General features: G+C 41.4%; 2 protein-coding genes across 4 annotated transcripts in view; one reads left to right on the top strand and one right to left on the bottom strand.

The window, feature by feature from the left end:
* Nucleotides 1-5,711, bottom strand: part of eme1 (essential meiotic structure-specific endonuclease 1) — a 31,977-nt gene extending 26,266 nt beyond the window's left edge. For 2 of the 3 annotated variants that reach the window (XM_071393785.1, XM_071393782.1), the window contains exon 1: nt 5,574-5,711. The gene's annotated coding sequence lies outside the window, so the exon portion shown is untranslated. Of the gene's footprint in view, nt 1-3,044; nt 3,328-5,573 lie in introns of those variants that run through there. The other variant, XM_071393783.1, reaches the window with a different exon arrangement.
* Nucleotides 5,624-20,284, top strand: LOC139571171 (large ribosomal subunit protein bL27m-like). The gene is made up of 4 exons (XM_071393786.1): nt 5,624-6,003; nt 19,130-19,258; nt 19,400-19,467; nt 19,759-20,284. Exons 1-4 carry the CDS (start codon nt 5,964-5,966, stop codon nt 19,963-19,965), a joined length of 444 nt encoding a protein of 147 aa, XP_071249887.1. The 5' UTR covers nt 5,624-5,963; the 3' UTR covers nt 19,966-20,284.
* Nucleotides 20,285-21,336: the final 1,052 nt, after the last annotated feature.

A 21,336-nucleotide genomic window follows, 5' to 3' on the forward strand; every position in this document is an offset into this window, starting at 1 on the left:
TCTCAATTTACATCAACAACATAGCTCAGGCAGTAGGAAGCTCTCATCCATTTATATGCAGATGATAGTCTTATACTCAGCTGGCCCCTCCCCGAATTGTGTTAAACGCTCTACAACAAAGCTTTCTTAGTGTCCAACATGCTTTCTCTGCCCTTAACCTTGTTCTGAACGCCTCCAAAGCAAATGCCATGTGGTTTGGTAAGAAGAATGCCCCTCCCCACAGGTGTGATTACTACCTCTGAGGGTTCAGAGCTTGAGGTAGTCACCTCATGCAAGTACTTGGGAGTATAACTAGACGGTACAACTGTCCTTCTCTCAACACATATCAAAGCTGCAGGCTAAAGTTAAATCTAGACTTGTTTTCCTCTATCCTAATCGCTTCTCTTTCAACCTAGCTGCCAAACTAACCCTTATTCAGATGACTATCCTACCCATGCTAGACTACGGAGACGTAATTTATAGATCGGCAGGTAAGGGTGCTCTCGAGCGGCTAGATGTTCTTTACCATTCGGCCATCAGATTTGCCACCAATGCACCTTATAGAACACATCACTGCACTCTATACTCCTCTGTAAACTGGTCATCTCTGTTTACCTGTCACAAGACCTACTGGTTGATGCTTATTTATAAAAATCCTCTTAGGCCTCACTCCCCACATCTGAGATATTTACTGCAGCCCTCGTCCTCCACATACAACACCCATTCTGCCAGTCACATTCTGTTTAAGGTCCCGAAAGCACACACGTCCCTGGGTCACTCGTCTTTTCAATTCGCTGCAGCTAGCGATTGGAACAAGCTGCAAACACTCAAACTGGACAGCTTTAGCTCAATCTCCTCATTCAAAGACTCAATCATGGACACTCTTACTGGCAGTTGTAGCTGCTTTGTGTGATGTATTGTTGTCTCCACCTTCTTGTCCTTTGTGCTGTTGTGTGTGCCCAATAATGTTTGTACCATATTTTGTGCTGCTACCATGTTGTGCTGCTGCCATGTGTTGCAATGGGCTGGAAACTTTCCAGGAAATTATCTTATAACGGTGAACCTTTGTGGTATACACATAAGGCAATTCTAGGTCTTGTGGCATATTTTGGATAAACTATCCCCAATTCAATGGAATTGCAACCCTCTGCATGCACTGTGCATTCATCCATCACATGTGCAGTGCACTCTTCCATCACACGTACAGCTGATTCTCAAGATCCTGCACACTAATGACATGCTATTGAGCCCACACTACTACACTGTCTGAGCCAAGGACTACATGCTTTCTGGTAAGTTTTGATGACAATACTGGGTGGGGTGAATATATTTTATATGACATGATTTTTTGTTTACTAGTAAATAGTAGCCTACAGCAAAGTGTGTTTAGATAATTTCTAACTTGTTAACAATTTCTCCTAGTTAGTTTTTGCTACCATGTGGGGTTTAGCTTGCTTGAGCCTGCTAACTGAGGAGTGTTAATTCACCTGTTTCCGTACATGTTTCATTTGAAAACAGTTCTTACAAGGGAGTTGTTTAATCTAACTGGTTAACTATTTATCTGTACATGGAATTGCATTTCGTTTTTATTTTTTTACTCGTTTTTTTCTCATCTTTACAGGAAAATGCTCCGGGCACCACCTTATGTGTGGAGACATTTCACTGCAGCTAATGTAGAAGGAAAAGCTGTGTACATTTTAGAGGTCAACCGATTATGATTTTTCAACGCCGATACCGATACCGATTATTGGAGGACCAAAAAAAGCCGATACCGAATAATCGGGGGGGGGGGGGGAAATAATGACAATTACAACAATACTGAATGAACACTTATTTTAACTTAATATAATACATCAATAAAATCAATTTAGCCTCAAATAAATAATGAAGCATGTTCAATTTGGTTTAAATAATGCAAAAACAAAGTGTTGGAGAAGAAAGTAAAAGTGCAATATGTGCCATGTAAGAAAGCTAACGTTTAAGTTCCTTGCTCAGAACATGAGAACATATGAAAGCTGGTGGTTCCTTTTTAACATGAGTCTTCAATATTCCCAGGTAGGAAGTTTTAGGTTGTAGTTATTATAGGAATTATGGGACTATTTCTCTCTATACCATTTGTATTTCATTAACCTTTGACTTTTGGATGTTCTTATAGGCACTTTAGTATTGCCAGTGTAACAGTATAGCTTCCATCCCTCTCCTCGCTCCTACCTGGGCTCGAACCAGGAACACAACGACAACAGCGACCCTCGAAGCAGCGTTACCCATGCAGAGCAAGGGGAATAACTACTCCAAGTCTCAGAGCGAGTGACGTTTGAAACGCTATTAGCGTGCATCCCGCTAACTAGCTAGCCATTTCACATCGGTTACACCAGCCTAATCTTGGGAGTTGATAGGCTTGAAGCACAGCGAAGAGCTTCTGGCAAAACGCACGAAAGTGCTGTTTGAATGAATGCTTACGAGCGTGCTGCTGCCTACCACCGCTCAGTCAGACTGCTCTATCAAATCATAGACTTAGTTATAACATAATAACACACAGAAATACGAGCCTTAGGTCATTAATATGGTCGCATCCGGAAACTATCATCTCGAAAACAAGACGTTTATTCTTTCAGTGAAATACGGAACCGTTCCGTATTTTATCTAACGGGTGGCATCCATAAATCGAAATATTCCTGTTACATTGCACAACCTTCAATGTTATGTCATAATTACGTAAAATTCTGGCAAATTAGGCGGCCCAAACTGTTGCATATACACTGACTCTGCGTGCAATGAACGCAAGAGAAGTGACACAATTTCACCTGGTTAATATTGCCTGCTAACCTGGATTTCTTTTAGCTAAATATGCAGGTTTAAAAATATATACTTCTGTGTATTGATTTTAAGAAAGGCATTGATGTTTATGGTTAGGTACACATTGGAGCAACGATAAGCACCGCATCGATTATATGCAACGCAGGACACACTAGATAAACTAGTAATATCATCAACCATGTGTTATAACTAGTGATTATGATTGATTGTTTTTTATAAGATAAGTTTAATGCTAGCTAGCAACTTACCTTGGCTTCTACTGCATTCGCGTAACAGGCAGGCTCCTCGTGGAGTGCAATGTAATCAGGTGGTTAGAGCGTTAGACTAGTTAACTGTAAGGTTACAAGATTGAATCCCCGAGCTGACAAGGTAAAAATCTGTCGTTCTGCCCCTGACAGAACAGCAGGCACATTTGTGGCCTGCTGGAGGTCATTTTGCAGGGCTCTGGCAGTGCTCCTCCTTGCACAAAGGTGGAGGTAGCGGTCCTGCTGCTGGGTTGTTGCCCTCCTACGGCCTCCTCCACGTCTCCTGATGTACTGGCCTGTCTCCTGGTAGCGCCTCCATGCTCTGGACACTACGCTGACAGACACAGCAAACCTTCTTGCCACAGCTCGCATTGATGTGCCATCCTGGATGAGCTGCACTACCTGAGCCACTTGTGTGGGTTGTAGACTCCGTCTCATGCTACCACTAGAGTGAAAGCACCGCCAGCATTCAAAAGTGATCAAAACATCAGCCAGGAAGCATAGGAACTGAGAAGTGGTCTGTGGTCACCACCTGCAGAACCACTCCTTTATTGGGGGTGTCTTGCTAATTGCCTATAATTTCCACCTTTTGTCTATTCCATTTGCACAACAGCATGTGAAATTTATTGTCAATCAGTGTTGCTTCCTAAGTGGACAGTTTGATTTCACAGAAGTGTGATTGACTTGGAGTTACATTGTGTTGTTTAAGTGTTCCCTTCATTTTTTTGAGCAGTGTATATCCCAATGCAAAAAACATCTACATTTAAATGGTATTAATATTAATTCCCATATTTTCCCATTAATTCCCACAGAAAGTTTCCACCTCTGAATATTCCCCAAAATGTGCAACCCTAGTTGCTACCATGCTGTGGTGTCATGTGTTGCTGCCATGCTATGTTGTTGTTTTAGGTCTCTCTTTATGTAGTGTTGTGTTGCGTCTTTTGTCATGTGTGTTTTGTCCTATATTATTTTTATTTTTTTAATCCCAGCCCCCGTCCACGCAGGAGGCCTTTTGGTAGGCCATCATTCTAAATAAGAATTTGTTCTTAACTGACTTGCCTAGTTAAATAAAAATAATATAACACTAGTCACTTTAATAATGTTAACATATTTTGCATTACTCATCTCACATGTATATACCGTATTCTATCCCACTGTATCTAAGTCTATGCCGCTCTGACATTGCTCGCCCAATATTTATATATTTTTAATTCCATTCCTTTACTTTAGATTTGTGTGTATTGTTGTGCAATTGTTAGATATTACTGTTAGATATTGCTGTACTGTTAGAGCTAGAAACACAAGCATTTCACTACACCCGCATTTCACTACACCCGCAATAACATCTGCTAAACACGTGTATGTGACAAATACAATTATTTTAATACCGTCACACCATCAAAAAATTAAAATAAATAGTGATATGATATTTTGACCATATCACACAGCACTAGTCCAAAAACACCAACACAGTTGTGAAGAGGGCACAACAATGCCTCTTCCCCCTCAGGAGGCTGAAAAGATTTGGCATGGGCCCTCAGATCCTCAAAAAGATATATAACTGCACCATTGAGAGCATCTTGACTGGCTCCATCACCGCTTGGTATTATAACTGCTTGGCACCTGACCCCAGGGCACTACAGAGGGTAGAGCAGGGATGGGGAACTCCAGTCCTCGGGGGACTGATTGGTGTCACACTTTTGTCCCAGCCCCCGTTAACACACCTGACTCCAATAATCAACTAATCATGATCTTCAGTTTAGAATACCAGGTGCTGTCAAAGGAAGGTCCTAACAATTGTTGTCAACGACTGTCCTCTCTACTACGGCACAGAGTACCTACGCACCAAGTCTGGAACCAACAGGACCCTGAACAGCTTCTACCCCCAAGCCATAAGACTGCAAAATAGTTAACTGCACTGACCCCTCACATAAGCTGCTGCTACTGTTTACTATCTGGTTAATAGACATTTGTCGGAGCACGTCAAACGAAAGACTAGTTTCTCAGTGACTCGTTCAATTTAATAATGACTAGTCAGTAAAGAGTCGTTCAAAAATAACGACTCGTTTGCGTACTGCATATCAATACTGCTCAATGTGCCTGCTAGCTACATTGACAAACAGGAACTGAGCTAGCAAGTGATTTTGGGCACTGATAAACCGCGTGTAAGTTAGCTGGTGCTTTATTTACGATAGTTTGACAGCTTACAGAAGATGAAGTTGTAGACATGTTGTTCTCAGAAATCAGTCCTGAGTGAGTAGCCAGACTTTCCCCGACTCGATAGACTATGCAGTTCACTTACTACTTTTTAATGCACATGTTTTTACTTGAAATACTGCACTAAACACTAAAGCTACAGTTAACGTGTATGCAATTATCGTAACAGTAACATTCGAGGCCTATAGGTTGGGTTAATGTCATACTATTACATTTAGCTAGTAACGTTAAATGTTGTCGAGGCGTGTTAGCTAGCTAACGTTTAGCTACCAATACAAAGTTAATATTAATAATTGAACATAATTATCTACTCACGTTCTTGTAGAAGGGATTCAATATTTTATTTTCAGGACAAAAATTATTTCGTTAACTTTCGAGCTATTTCGTCTTGCTAGCCTTTTTGTAACTGGATTTTAATAACAATTTTGGATTCCGCGGGTTTAGTGGACGAACTAGTTACCACAGCCACAAATATGGTTAAACCCCGCCTATATCTACAATTTCTCTTTTTAACAATTTTATTTTAAACCTTAACCACACTGGCAACCGTATGCCAAAACGTCATTTTTAATTAAGACCAAAAAGCTCATTTTAGTGTAAGATATTTTAGGATGTAGACAATTTTGACTTTGGCTGTGGTAACTAGTGACAAGCGGTCAGTAGTTTAAAATTTGATGTGACAACGCTGACGTCACGTGATCCAACATGGCGGCGCTCGCGTCCTTGATGTTCAAGTCCAGAGCAGGTAAAATATACACATTACAATTTATTTGCGTTAATTCAAACCTCTCTATGAAACACACTAATATACGTCAATGACGCTCATTTATTGTAAAGTTACCCAGCTGGATAACGTGTTTTTGAAGCCAGCTGGTATTAGTCACTCTCTCGTGCCTTCTGCATAGTTTAACCAAATATGTTTTATTTAAGTGGATATATTTTTTTAATTTAACTAGGCAAGTCAGTTAAGAACAAACTCTTATTTACAATCAAGGCTTACCCTGGCCGAACCCGTACAACACTAGGCCAATTGTGTGCAGCCATATAGGACTCCCAATCACGGCCGGATGTTTTTACATTTATTTTACTAGATAAGTCAGTTAAGAAATTATTATTATTTACAACGACTGCCAAGGAACAGTGGGTTAACTGCCTTGTTCAGGGGCAGAACAACAGATTTTTACCTTGTCAGCTCAGGTATTCGATCTAGCAACCTTTCGGTTACTGGCATAACGTTAGGCTACCTGCAGATGTGATGCAGCCTGGATTCGAACTAGGCATTGCAGTGTCTTAGACCACTGCGCCACTCGGGAGCCCACGGGTTTTGTTCGTCGAGGTCCTGCAAACCGTTCCAATATATCCTCAACGCTGTCTTCGAAGGCATTATCACTTTTATACCATGAGTTACCAACATATTAAAATAATGATTGACATCTTTTCATTAAACTTTATTTTGACTAATTTACTCATACTATTTAATCCTTCTGCAAGATAGTCCCCACACAAATCTAGGGTTGCTGAACAACGACCCAGTTCAGTTTTTTTGTTTTGTATCTAAGGTTGTTCATTGAACCCAGTCGTTCATTCTAAATGTTCCATTGTCATCCAGGCTGGCAACTTTCTTATCCCTTGCTTGCTAGCTAGCCAACTACGGGTAACTTAGTCAAGTCAAAAAAAGTGCAGCCAGAATAACAGCAAAGTAGCCGCACTTGCATTGGCATAGAAAATGTGCTCACTCGTCAGGTCACTGTTATTCAGAGGAGCTAGCCAACGACACAGCAACAGTAACACAATCACCTCAATCGGAAGCTGGAAAAGCTGCAAATGAGCTACTTTTCATTTTACTTTAAAAAAACATATATATCCATAAAAATGGTGCCAGCTGATTCATGATTTCGACTGGCTGAGACACTGCCTGTCTGTCTCATCCCGACTCCCAACACGTTCATTACTATGTGACAGCAGGAGATCGAATTTGAATATTGAAACAATGTTGCAAATGTCGGAGAGGGACAGCAAGGTTTATACAAATCTCCCTGTTGAAAACAAAATGTTTGTCTAAAATATATGTGAGAATGTCTATATGCTTTTTATAGTGGAGATCCAGTTTATAAATTGCCTGGCTGGGCTGATGAGACAGTGGATTGCGCAGTCAAATGGAACAGAGTAAATGGGCCTTTTAACATAATAGATTTAGCGGTGGCAACTTGTGGAATAGACACTGTCTGGAATGCAGTTTTAACCAATCAGCATTCAGGATTAGACCCACCTGTTGCATAAAACTAAGACCACAGCCTGTCACTTCCAATGGGAACAAATGAGTCATAGTAGACAGAACAAGCAAAGATGTGGGCAGAGCCAAGCACAAGCTAGCGAGAGCCTATTGGTGTGTTCTAGCCAACATTTGTATATTTCCGTTAGGGAACGCCTACCCTGTGAAGTGCGCAATAAATCGATTCGCATTTGCACTCCAAAACAATGCAGAACTGTATTGAGATCAAATGTTTGATGATTGAGAATGTGCAAAATGTTGGACAAAATCCAAAGTATCTTAAAATGGTCATAGTGATGTAGAATACACAACCAAATGATCCAGGTGTGCTAGATATAAAGATTATAAATGATTCACACAATTGTGGTAAGAATGTGCCCAAAAAGCTGTCTGAATCGCTGATTTCTGAAGATGTCATTATCAATAATTGAAATATTTAATCTTCAAATGTCTAAAATGGATATGTACAAGTGAATAGTCATGGATGTGAGCTGATTAAAATATGCAATATTGTCCTATGAACCACTTTCATAAAACAGAGGACCAGAAACTTGTAAAATTCCATAAGAATGCCAATACGTTTTAACCAAATATCTTGATGATGAGAGCAGAAAACCATTACACATAGTTAGTTTTAATTCAGATGTATTCTTATTATGGGGCTATAGCAGATTGGTCTGTTACTAGAGTACTAAAATTTATATAATTGTCCACAACAGGCCCAACATTGGATTTTACTACAATGTAATGGAATGTACAGGAAAGGTTTATAGTCATCATAATGAAAACAGTTAAAGGATAACATTGTTTATAATTTGAATCAGCCCACATGATTATTTACATGTATAAATCTATTTTACATGTTTGAAGATGAAGTATTGCAATTAACGATTTAAACATTCTAAAATTAGTGATTCGGCCAGCTTTTTGGACACATTCTTACCACAACTATGTGAATAATTTACCATCTTTACAATGTGGCACACCTGGCTCATTTGGTTGTGTATTCTACATCACTATGAACATTTTAAGATATTATTGGGCATGCTACAATTATATTTCATACAGGTATGGTCATGCGCAATTGAGCCAATAACAGTTGTTTGGCGGCCATATTGGGTAAAGGTTTCTGTGGGGTTGATACATGAATCCTGTGATGGCCCTGTATCTACAAATCTTTTTTAAACCCTGTTCTAGCTGTGTGTCTGTGAAATGTGGCGCCTCTATCACCAAAGTTACAATCCAAAAACATAGCTGCCCCACTACATGGAATTCTATGGCTAAGCTTCCAACATTCAAATGTCAATGGCAGAATATGGGTTATTTTTTAAATAATAGTTGTAGCTGGTGCTTTCAGAGTTGGTTATATTATATATAATTTGAAAGGTCATTTTAATGACAAAGATTAAAGTGTATCAGGGTTTCCATTGTTAAAGCAATTTATACAGGTACATTTAGTAAATTTGCCAGTGGCATACCAAGTGAAAACTACTGGCCCGAAGGAGAGTATTACTGGAAAGCACACAGAATTTCAATCATGGGTGGTTTCATTTGCAGTCTGGGCAAGTAACCAACCATGCAATCTGATATTTAAATCGATTGTTTGAAAAACTAAAATAGCACCATCCCCCCTCAATGATGACGCTTTGATGAAAAGCAATATATTTAGGGCCTGCACAAAGCCAAATATACACTGGAGTTTCTTACCAAGACGACGTTAAACATTCCTGAGTGGCCTAGTTACAGTTTAATATTACATTTACATATATATTCAGACCCTTTACTCAGTACATTGTTGAAGCACCTTTGGCAGCGATTACAGCCTTGCGTCTTCATGGGTATGACGCTTCAAGCTTGGCACACCTGTATTTGGGGAGTTTCTCTCATTCTTCTCTGCTGATCCTCTCAAGCTCTGTCAGGTTGGATGGGTAGCATCGCTGCACAGCTATTTTCAGGTCTCTCCAGAGATGTTCGATCGAGTTCAAGTCCTGGCTCTGGCTGGGCCACTCAAGGACATTTAGAGCCACTCCTGTGTTGTCTTGGCTGTGTGCTTAGGGTTGTTGTTCTGTTGGAAGGTGAACCTTCACCCCAGTCTAAGGTCCGGAGCGCTCTGAATCAGGTTTTCATCAAGGATCTCTCTGTACTTTGCTCCATTCATCTGTCCCTTGATCCTGACTAGTATCCCAGTCCCTGTGCTGAAAAACATCCCCACAGCATGATGCTGCCACCACCGTGCTTCACCGTAGGGATGGTGCCAGGTTTCCTCCAGACGTGACGTTTGGCATTCAGGCCAAGGAGTTCAATCTTGGTTTCATCAGACCAGAGAATCTTTTTTCTCATGGTCTGAGAGTCCTTTTGGTGCCTTTTGGCAAACTCCAAGCGGGCTGTCATATGCCTTTTAATGAGGAGTGGCTTCCGTCTGGTCACTCTACCATAAAGGCCTGATTGGTGGAGTGCTGCAGAGATGGGTGTCCTTCTGGAAGGTTCTCCCATCTGCATAGAGAAACTCTGGAGCTCTTTCAGTGACCTTTAGGTTATGGTCACCTCCCTGACCAAGGCCCTTCTCCCCCGATTGCTCAGTTTGGCCAGGTGGCCAGCTTTAGGAAGAGTCTTGGTGGATCCAAACTTCTTCCATTTAAGAATGATGGAGGCCACTGTGTTCTTCGGGAACTTCAATGCTGCAGAATTGTTTTGGTACCTTTCCCCAGATCTGTGCCTATCAATCCTGTCTACGGAGCTCTAAGTTCAATTCCTTCGACCTCATGGCTTGGTTTTTGCTCTGAAATGCCCTGTCAACAGTGGGACCTTAATGTATAGAGACAGATGTGTGCCTTTCCAAATCATGTCCAATCAATTTAATATACCACAGGTGGACTCCAATCAAGTTGTAGAAACATCTCAAGGATGATCAATGGAAACAGGATCCACCTGAGCTCAATTTTGAGTCTCATAGCAAAGGGTCTGAACACTTATGTAAATAAGGTATTTCTGTTTTGAAATTTTAATGCATTTGCAAAAAAATCTACAAACCTGTTTTTGCTTTGTTATTATGGGGTATTGTGTGTAGATTGAGGATACATTTTTTTTGAACCATTTTAGAATAACACTAACGTTACAATGTGGAAAAAGTCAAGGGGTCTGAAATCAAATCAATAAAATTTGTTTTGAATACTTTCCAAATGCGCTGTATGTATTGACTCGGGTGTGAATATTTATATCAATTAGATTTCTGTATTTCATTTTCAGTAAGTGTGCAAACATTTCTAAAAGCTTGTTTTCACTTTGTCATTATGAGTTATTGTGGGTAGATGGGTAAGAAAAATAATCAATTTTGAATTCAGGCTGTAACACAAAATATGGAAAGTCAAGGGGTATGAATACTTTCTGAAGGCACTGTAATAGCCAGACGCTGCAGTGCTGCCCAAATGCTCTGTCCAAACGCAAATATACCTCGCTTGTGTTATGATTTTGAAACTTTCATATAAGCGAGAGAATTTTACAAAATCAAAAGATACTTACTGTACGCAGTTTAGCAAAGCTGCACCCGGCTGTGTTTATAAGAACACCAGCTGAAAACGTGGAATGAGATGGCCCAATGGAAATGCGAGCCCAAGGTGAGAAGAGGTGTTGTACCTCTGCTTGGAGGCTGTGTTATTGAAAACAACTTTGCTAAACTACGAAACACCAAGTGTTTTAAAGATTATTTCTCATAGAAATGAAAGTTAAGTTCCAAAGGTTTCCAAAACCGCATTGTAAGCAAGGATTTATATATCAATGCTGGGCCAACTGTGCGCCGCCCAATCACAGCCGGTTGTGATACAGCCTGGAATCGAACCAGGGTCTGTAGTGGCATCTCTATTGCTGAGATGCAGTGCCTTAGACCGCTGCACCACTCGTGAGCCCTATATACACATCAATTACACTACAAATCTAAACTCAGCAAAAAAAGAAACTTCCTCACTGTCAACTGCGTTTATTTTCAGCAAACTTAACATGTGTAAATATTTGTATGAACATAAGATTCAACAACTGAGACATAAACTGAACAGGTTCCACATATATGTGGCTAACAGACATGAAATAATGTGTCCCTGAACAAAGGGGGGTCAAAATCAAAAGTAACAGTCAGTATCTGGTGTGGCCACCAGCTGCATTAAGTACTGCAGTGCATCTCCTCCTCATGGACTGCACCAGATTTGCCAGTTGTTGCTGTGAGATGTTACCCCACTCTTCCACCAAGGCACCTGCAAGTTCCTGGACATTTCTGGTGGGAATGGCCCTAGCCTTCACCCTCCGATCCAACAGGTCCCAGACGTGCTCAATGGGATTGAGATCCGGGCTCTTCACTGGCCATGGCAGAACATTGACATTCCTGTCTTGCAGGGAATCATGCACAGAACGAGCAGTATAGCTGGTGGCATTGTCATACTGGAGGGTCATGTCATGCTGGAGGGTCATGTCAGGAAGGGTACCACATGAGGGAGGAGGAGGTCTTCCCTGTAACGCACAGCATTGAGATTGCCTGCAATGACAACAAGCTCAGCCCGATGATTCTGTGACACACTGCCCCAGACCATAACGGACCCTCCACCTCCAAATCGATCCTGCTCCAGAGTACAGGCCTCGGTGTAACGCTCCTTCCTTTGACGATAAACGCGAATCCGACCATCACCCCTGGTGAGACAAAACCGCTACTCATCAGTGGAGAGCACTTTTTGCCAGTCCTGTCTGGTCCAGCGACGGTGGGTTTGTGCCCATAGGCAACGTTGTTGCTGGTGATGTCTGGTGAGGACCTGCCTTACAACAGGCCTACAAGCCCTCAGTCCAGCCTCGAAGAGTTGTTGTTGCCATCCTGTACTTGTCCTTCAGGTGTGATGTTCGGATGTACCGATCCTGTGCAGGTGTTGTTACACGTGGTCTGCCACTGCGAGGACCATCGACTGTCCGTCCTGTCTCCCTGTAGCGCTGTCTTAGGCGTCTCACAGTACGGACATTGCAATTTATTGCCCTGGCCACATCTGCAGTCCTCATGCCTTCTTGCAGCATACCTAAGGCACATTCACACAGATGAGCAGGGACCCTGGGCATCTTTCTTTTGGTGTTTTTCAGAGTCAGTAGAAAGGCCTCTTTAGTGTCCTAAGTTTTCATAACTGTGACCTTAATTGCCTACCGTCTTTAAGCTGTTAGTGTCTTAACGACCGTTCCACAGGTGCATGTTCATTAATTGTTTATGGTTCATTGAACAAGCATGGGAAACCGTGTTTAGACCCTTTACAAAGAAGATCTGTGAAGATATTTGGATTTTTACGAATTATCTCTGAAATACAGGGTCCTGAAAAAGGAACGTTTCTTTTTTTGCTATATCAATTACACAATACATATCTATATACAAATCAATTACATAATACATATCTATATACACATAATTTACACAATACATATCTATAAACACCAATTACACTATACACATCAATTCACCAAAAATCCTGAAATTACCTTCTCCAACTACAACATTTTCTGACAATATATAACTGCCTAACGGGGCGGAGTTAGCCTGCAGAATTCCGTCATACTATCCAGGTCTGTGCCCAAACAATTCTGTGCCCACCTTTCCAGAAACAAGTCTTTCACCGTTGCCGCTTGTTATAGACCCCCCTCAGCTCCCAGCTGTGCCCTGGACACCATATGTGAATTGATTGCCCCCCATCTATCTTCAGAGTTCGTACTGTTAGGTGACCTAAACTGGGATATGCTTAACACCACGGCCGACCTACAATCTAAGCTAGATGCCATCAATCTTACACAAATTATCAAGGAACCTACCAGGTACAACCCTAAATCCGTAGCCATGGGCACTCTCTTAGATATCATCCTGACCAACTTGCCTTCTAAATACAACTCTGCTGTCTTCAATCAGGATCTCCGCAATCACTGCCTCATTGCCTGTGTCCGTAATAGGTCCGCGGTCAAACGACCACCCCGCATCACTGTCAAACGCTCCCTAAAACACTTCAGCAAGCAGCCCTTTCTAATCGAACTGGCCCGGGTATCCTGGAAGGATATTGACCTCATCCCGTCAGAAGAGGATGTCTGGTTGCTCTTTAAAAGTGCTTTCCTCACCATCTTAAATAAGCATGCCCCATTCAAAACATTTTTTAAACTAAGAACAGATATAGCCCTTCGTTCACCCCAGACTTGACTGCCCTTGACCAGCACAAAAACATCCTGTGGCGTACTGCACTAGCATCGAATAGCCTCCGCGATAGGCATCTTTTCAGGGAAGTCAGGGACCAATATACACAGTCAGTTAGGAAAGCTAAAGCTAGCTTTTTCAAACAGAAATTTGCATCCTGTAGTACTAATTCCAAAAAGTCTTGGGACACAGTAAAGTCCATGGAGAATAAGAGCACCTCCTCCCAGCTGCCCACTGCACTGAGGCTAGGAAACACTGTCACCACCGATAAATCTACGATAATCGATCATTTCTATAAGCATATTTCCCCCTGCAGCAACTTGCTTCTCCTTCCCCCCGCTTCTCCTTCACCCAAATCTAGACAGCTGATGTTCTGAAAGAGCTGCAAAATATGGATCCCTACAATCTGAACCTTCTCTTTCTAAAATTATCTGCCGAAATTGTTGCAACTCCTATTACTAGCCTGTTCAACCTCTCTTTCGTATCGTCTGAGATCCCCAAAGATTGGAAAGCTGCTGCGGTCATCCCCCTCTTCAAAGGGGGAGACACTCTAGGCCCAAACTGTTATAGACCTATATCCATCCTGCCCTGCCTTTCTAAAATATTTGAAAGCCAAGTTAACAAACAGATCACTAACCATTTTGAATCCCACTGTACCTTCTCCACTATGCAATCTGGTTTCTGAGCTGGTCATGAGTGCACCTCAGCCATGCTCAAGGTCCTAAACGATATCATAACCACCATCGATAAAAGACAGTATTGTGCAGCCATCTTCATTGACCTGGCCAATGCTTCCGACACTGTCAATCACCGCATTCTTATCGGCAGCCTCAACAGCCTTGGTTTCTCAAATGACTGCCTCGCCTGTATCACAAACTACTTATCAGATAGAGGTCAGTGTGTCAAATTGGAGGGCCTGTTTTCCGGACCTCTGGCAGTCTCTATGGGGGTGCCATAGGGTTAAATTCTCGGGCCGACTCTTTTATCTGTATATATCAATGATGTCGCTCTTGCTGCTGGTGATTCTCTGATCCACCTCTACGCAGACGACACCATTCTGTATACTTCTGGCCCTTCTTTGGACACTGTGTTAACTAACCTCCAAACGAGCTTCAATGCCGTACAACACTCCTTCCGTGGCCTCCAACTGCTTTTAAATGCTAGTAAAACTAAATGCATGCTCTTCAACCGATTGCTGCCCACACCTGCTCGCCCGACAAGCAACACTACTCTGAACTGTTCTGACTTAGAATATGTGGACAACTACAAATACCTAGGTGTCTGGTTAGAATGTAAACTCTCCTTTCAGACTCACATTAAGCAGCATCTCCAATCCCAAATTAAATCTAGAATCGTCTTTCTATTTCGCAACAAAGCCTCCTTCACTCATGCTGCCAAACATACCCTCGTAAAACTGACTATCCTACCGATCCTTGACTTTGGCGTTGTCATTTACAAAATAGTCTCCAACACTCTACTCAGACTACATCCAGTTTTCTATCACAGCGCCACCCGTTTTGTCACCAAAGCCCCATATTCTACCCACCACTGTGACCTGTATGCTCTCGTTGGCTGGAAATTGCTACATAATCGTTGCCAAATCCACTGGCTCCAGGTCATCTATAAGTATTTTCTAGGTAAAGCCCCGCCTTATCTCAGCTCACTGGTCACTATAGCAACACCTGCCCGTATCACGTGCTCCAGCAGGTATATTTCACTGGTCATCCCCAAAGCCAACACTCCCTTTGGCCGCCTTTCCTTCCAGTTCTCTGCTGCCAATGACTGGAACGAATTGCAAAAATCACTGAAGTTGGAGACTTATATCTCCCTCTCCAACTTTAAGCATCAGCTGTCAGAGCAGCTTACCAATCACTGTACCTGTACATAGCCAATATGTAAATAGCACACCCAACTACCTCATCCCCATATTGTTATTTATCTTCTGGCTCTTTTGCACCCCAGTATGTCTACCTGCACGTCATCTGCACATCTATCACTCCAGTGTTTAATTGCTAAATTGTAATTATTTTGCGTCTATGGCCTATTTATTGCCTTACCTCCGTAATCTTCTACATTTGCACACACTGTACATAGATTTTTCTATTGTGTTATTGACTATAAGTTTGTTTATGTGTAACTCTGTGTTGTTTTTGTCGCACTGCTTTGCTTTATCTTGGCCAGGTCGCAGTTGTAAATGAGAACTTGTTCTCAACTGGCCTACCTGGTTAAATATAGGTTAAATTAAAAAAAATACACAATACGTATCAATATACACATCAATTACACTATTCACACATCAATTACACTATACATATCTATATATACGTCAATTACACAATACATATCTATATTAGAGGTCAACCGATTATGATTTTTCAACGCCGATACCGATTATTGGAGGACCAAAAAAAGCCTATACCGATTAATCGGCCGATTTTGGGGGGGGGGGGGGGGGGGAATAACAACAACTACAACAATACTGAATGAACACTTATTTTAACTTAATATAATACATCAATAAAATCAATTTAGCCTCAAATAAATAATGAAGCATGTTCAATTTGGTTTAAATAATGCAAAAACAAAGTGTTGGAGAAGAAAGTAAAAGTGCAATATGTGCCATGTAAGAAAGCTAACGTTTAAGTTCCTTGCTCAGAACATGAGAACATATGAAAGCTGGTGGTTCCTTTTTAACATGAGTCTTCAATATTCCCAGGTAGGAAGTTTTAGGTTGTAGTTATTATAGGAATTATAGGACTATTTCTCTCTATACGATTTGTATTTCATATACCTTTGACTATTGGATGTTCTTATAGGCACTTTAGTATTGCCAGTGTAACAGTATAGCTTCCATCCCTCGCCTCTACCTGGACTCGAACCAGTAACACATCGACAACAGCCACCCTCGAAGCAGCGTTACCCATGCAGAGCAAGGGGAACAACTACTCCAAGTCTCAGAGCGAGTGACGTTTGAAACGCTATTAGCTAGCTAGCTAGCCATTTCACATCGGTTACACCAGCCTAATCTCGGGAGTTGATAGGCTTGAAGTCATAAACAGCACAATGCTTGAAGCATTGCGAAGAGCTGCTGGCAAAACGCACGAAAGTGCTGTTTGAATGAATGCTTACGAGCCTGCTGGTGCCTACCATCGCTCAGTCAGACTGCTCTATCAAATCATAGACTTAATTATAACATAATAACACACAGAAATACGAGCCTTAGGTCATTAATATGGTCGAATCCGGAAACTATCATCTCGAAAACAAAACGTTTATTCTTTCAGTGAAATACGTAACCGTTCCGTATTTTATCTAACGGGTGGCATCCATAAGTAAATATTCCTGTTACATTGCACAACCTTCAATGTTATGTCATTATTACGTAAAATTCTGGCAAATTAGTTCGCAATGAGGCAGGCGGCCCAAACTGTTGCATATACCCTGACTCTGCGTGCAATGAACGCAAGAGAAGTGACACAATTTCACCTGGTTAATATTGCCTGCTAACCTGGATTTATTTTAGCTAAATATGCAGGTTTAAAAATAGATACTTCTGTGTATTGATTTTAAGAAAGGCATTGATGTTTATGGTTAGGTACACGTTGGAGCAACGACAGTCCTTTTTCGCGAATGCGCACCGCATCGATTATATGCAACTTAGGACACGCTAGATAAACTAGTAATATCATCAACCATGTGTAGTTATAACTAGTGATTATGATTGATTGTTTTTTATAAGATAAGTTTAATGCTAGCTAGCAACTTACCTTGGCTTCTTACTGCATTCGCGTAACAGGCAGGCTCCTCATGTGAGGCAGGTGGTTAAAGCGTTGGACTAGTTAACCGTAAGGTTGCAAGATTGAATCCCTGAGCTGACAAGGTAAAAATCTGTCGTTCTGCCCCTGAACAAGGCAGTTAACCCACCGTTCCTAGGCCGTCATTGAAAATAAGAATGTTTTCTTAACTGACTTGCCTAGTTAAATAAAGATTTTTTTTTAAACTATAGTTTGTTAGCAAGAAATTTGTCGAGTGGTTGAAAAACGACTTTTAATGACTCCAACCTAAGTGTATGTAAACTTCCGACTTCAACTGTATATACACATCAATTACACTATACACATCTATATACACATCAGTTACACTATACACTTCTATATACACATCAATTACACTATACAAGAAAAGCAAACACAAAACGCGACAAGCAAAACACAATATGAATATGGAACCACCACATTCTTCAGTAAAAAGGCCCCCTAAACATCCGCCTGAATTGCACTAGAGACACCAACTCCACCAACTTGGACTTTTGGAGATCATTTCACAAACTAAAAACAGATTTACCTAACTCATGTCTACTTTATGATACAAAATGCAATGATGTGTACTGAACCTATCACCTGTAATAAAGTGCTATGATAAACTGTGTCCAATGGCTTCAATAGTGTCCAACTGTGGTCCATATTTTCAGCTGAGAACTCTAAGAGGAGGCTGTAAAGCCCCCTTGGTGTCTCGAGCTAATTTATTCCCAACATGACCATGCTATCCAGTCCCTGAACAGCAGGGACACTTATAGTAGACGAAAACCTAAATGTCCTTTGTCTGTCACGAATGTTGATAAAAATTATATTTTAACTTACTCTACCAATTGTCTATGGGGTTGGTTCGTTATAGGGTTGAACTTTAGACAACCTTTCCAAAGGAACATATTATTAAAGACTTTGTTGTAGACCCACTTCCTCTCTGCTTTCCTCATGTGAAAATAAAAGTACCCCACAAGTTATTGCTTGTTTGTGCATATATGGCACACGTGCAGGACTTTTATTTCGACATGAGGTAAGCAGCGAGGAAGTGGGTCTACAATAGATCAATGTTTGGAAAGTCTGTTTAATAAAACATTCCTTTGGATATATTGTCTCAAATTCCACCCTATATAGGGAAAGGGATGGGGCCGAAGACATGGATGTCGATTAAGGCAGCCCCCCCCCCCCCGTACTCTCTGATTCAGAGGGGCTGGGTTAAATGCAGAAGACACATTTCAGTTGAATGCATAAGAACCAACGCTATGGACATTTGCTAATGTAAGTTCAAATATAATTTTATTCAACACTCGTGATAGACAAGACGTTTAGGTTTTCGTCTATGTAGTAATGTGTGGCCATGCTGTCCAGGGATTGGATAGCATGGTCAAGTCGGGACTATGACTGGTGTATCAGGCTACTAGTAACCTACATTGGAAAGAAGTTGCTAACATAACATGAGCATCACAAATGGTATTGAACAGCCCACTGCCTTCATACAAGCCAGACAGTCATTTATCAACTGTATTGACTGTTTCAAATGTATCCCCTTGCTACAACTGCTACAATGTTTCCAAGCTACAATGTTAACTCAACAAAATTGCAGGTCTTCTGCTCCCTTGCCAGTCCTCTCTTGTGGACTGGGTGCGCTTTGCATCCAAGAAGGCAGGCGGTAGCAGCAAGAACCTCGGGGGAAAGAGTCCCGGTCGCAGATATGGCTTCAAGAAAACAGACGGTAGCTACGTGAATGCTCTTATTTGTCAGTATGCTATGCTTAGTTCTGACATCTCTGTGAGGTGCATGTTATGTATTTTGATCTTACACACGTCATGTTTGCATCATCTAACACTTCTGTTTTGTTGGCATCCACCTTCAGGGAACTATGTCCATGCTGGCAACATCCTAGCAACACAGAGGCTCATGCGGTGGCAACCAGGAGCACATGTAAGGTTTCCCACTTTCACTGTTAATATCCTGAGGTGTATTCATCACATGCACATCATAGCAAATAGTTTAGCACCGCAGCTAAATGTTTTGCAACAGAAACATTTTACTCCAACCAGAAAACTTTTTGGAAGTTTCTTTTAGACAAATTTAGGTAGGTCCCTCCTTGTTTCATTTGATTCCGTTTGGTTCCTAGTGAATACACCCCTGGAAGCCTTCAAATGTCTGCAGGTCGCCGGTTGATGGTCAACTAATCTCTCTCACACTCTATCACCCACCTCTCTCTCTCAGGTGGGGATTGGAACCAACAACACCCTTTATGCCCTGGAGGATGGCATTGTCAGGTTCACTAAGGAGGTGTATGTTCCAGCTCCACGCAGCACTGAGACATTCAAGGTCATCACCAAGCTGCCCACGGGAACTGTGCTCTACAAGACCTTTATCAACATAGTGCCCAACAAACAAGAGGGCAAGTTCAAACTGGTTGACATGTTCTAAAGACTGATGACTCATTCATATTCCACCCTGTGAAAGCTCAAACCCTACTTTTTCTATGGACTTGGCGGATTGAAAGGTTCTGTTCAACCGCGGACTCCTTTGTCGTGAATGTTGTGGAACTGAGCTGCTGTGTGGTGAGGAGGATTCTGGAAGTTCTGAGGGAATTCCTCAAAGCTTCCTGTGTTGTTGTGGTGACCGTTGCCATATTGTCATTGATCCTGCACAATTTGACTATGGTCGAAAGTTTAATCAACAGGCACCTACCTGACTTATTGTGCTGTAAGAAAGAACTCCATCCAATAAAGTTTTTTATAAACTGGGTGGTTTGAGCCCTGAATGCTGATTGGTATTTTTACTGCTCTAATGATGTTGGTAACCAGTTTATAATAGCAATAAGGCACCTCGAAGGTTTGTGGTATATGGCCGCTCCGCTTTGCGTTGTGCCTAAGAACAGCCCTTAGCCGTGGTATATTGGCCATATACCACACCCCTTCGTGCCTTATTGCTTAAATATATAATCATGACATCAGCAGTCTGTTATGGGCATTGTAAGCTTAGTCAATGGAACAATTTCATGTGTATCCAAAAGTATTTAATTTTTGGGAATATTTTTGTATCATCTGGGGGGAAAACTCTGTATGGTTGACAAGGAAAACATGAAACCACCCCTTTATCAAGTGTGTGTGGTCTATAGTTCCTGAACTAACCACAGGGTGTTTCAAGGCTTAACATCAGAGTTTTTTCCCCTCTGATTTCTCCAAACAGGCCACAGAGGGATAATGTGAAGCAAAAAAAATACTACAAAGCAGAGGGAAGTAATATATCACAGTTTTTAGCATCAGACTGTACTCTAAAGAACTCTCCTCAATAATTTACACTGGTTCAAGAGACGTTGGGTGTTGACTGGTAACCATTAACTAAAATTTGTATCAGGGGAATTTTGTGTAAACCCATTCACAATCACCAGGATTGACCCATTTTAGAGAAAAACAAGAAACTCCAAATAGACACCCATGGCAGGATGTGTGTAGTATTCCCCAAACATTTTACAGATCATTTTTTACTCTGAGTTTAAGTAATGTGCCATGTTTTTTGTGTGTTGTTTTTAGAGTATGAGTTACAGATAGCATGAATGGTATTTCAACTCCTCTCATAGTGGTATGCAGGGGAGTGTGGAGTACATTCAGAAACCCTTGGTGCTTTCACCATGAAACGACAGCTTGTCAAAACATGTATGATGGAGGCCCTCTCTAATAACTGATGAGTGCTGTAGTTGAGATACATCATGTACAAAAATATAGTATGTGTTATGAGAGTTAAGGGAGGATAATGTACAGTACACACGAGTTGGGGGGGGGGGGATAACTCTGC

This window comes from Salvelinus alpinus, chromosome 3 (genome assembly GCF_045679555.1).
Source record: "Salvelinus alpinus chromosome 3, SLU_Salpinus.1, whole genome shotgun sequence".
NCBI lineage: Eukaryota > Metazoa > Chordata > Actinopteri > Salmoniformes > Salmonidae > Salvelinus > Salvelinus alpinus.

Excerpts from the sequence above, each read along its gene's own strand:
- LOC139571171 (XM_071393786.1), top strand. The coding sequence starts at position 5,964 with ATGGCGGCGCTCGCGTCCTTGATGTTCAAGTCCAGAGCAG. Across the intron at positions 6,004-19,129 it reads GATGTTCAAGTCCAGAGCAG|GTCTTCTGCTCCCTTGCCAG; the intron begins GTAAAATATACA and ends ACAAAATTGCAG. Across the intron at positions 19,468-19,758 it reads GGTGGCAACCAGGAGCACAT|GTGGGGATTGGAACCAACAA; the intron begins GTAAGGTTTCCC and ends TCTCTCTCTCAG.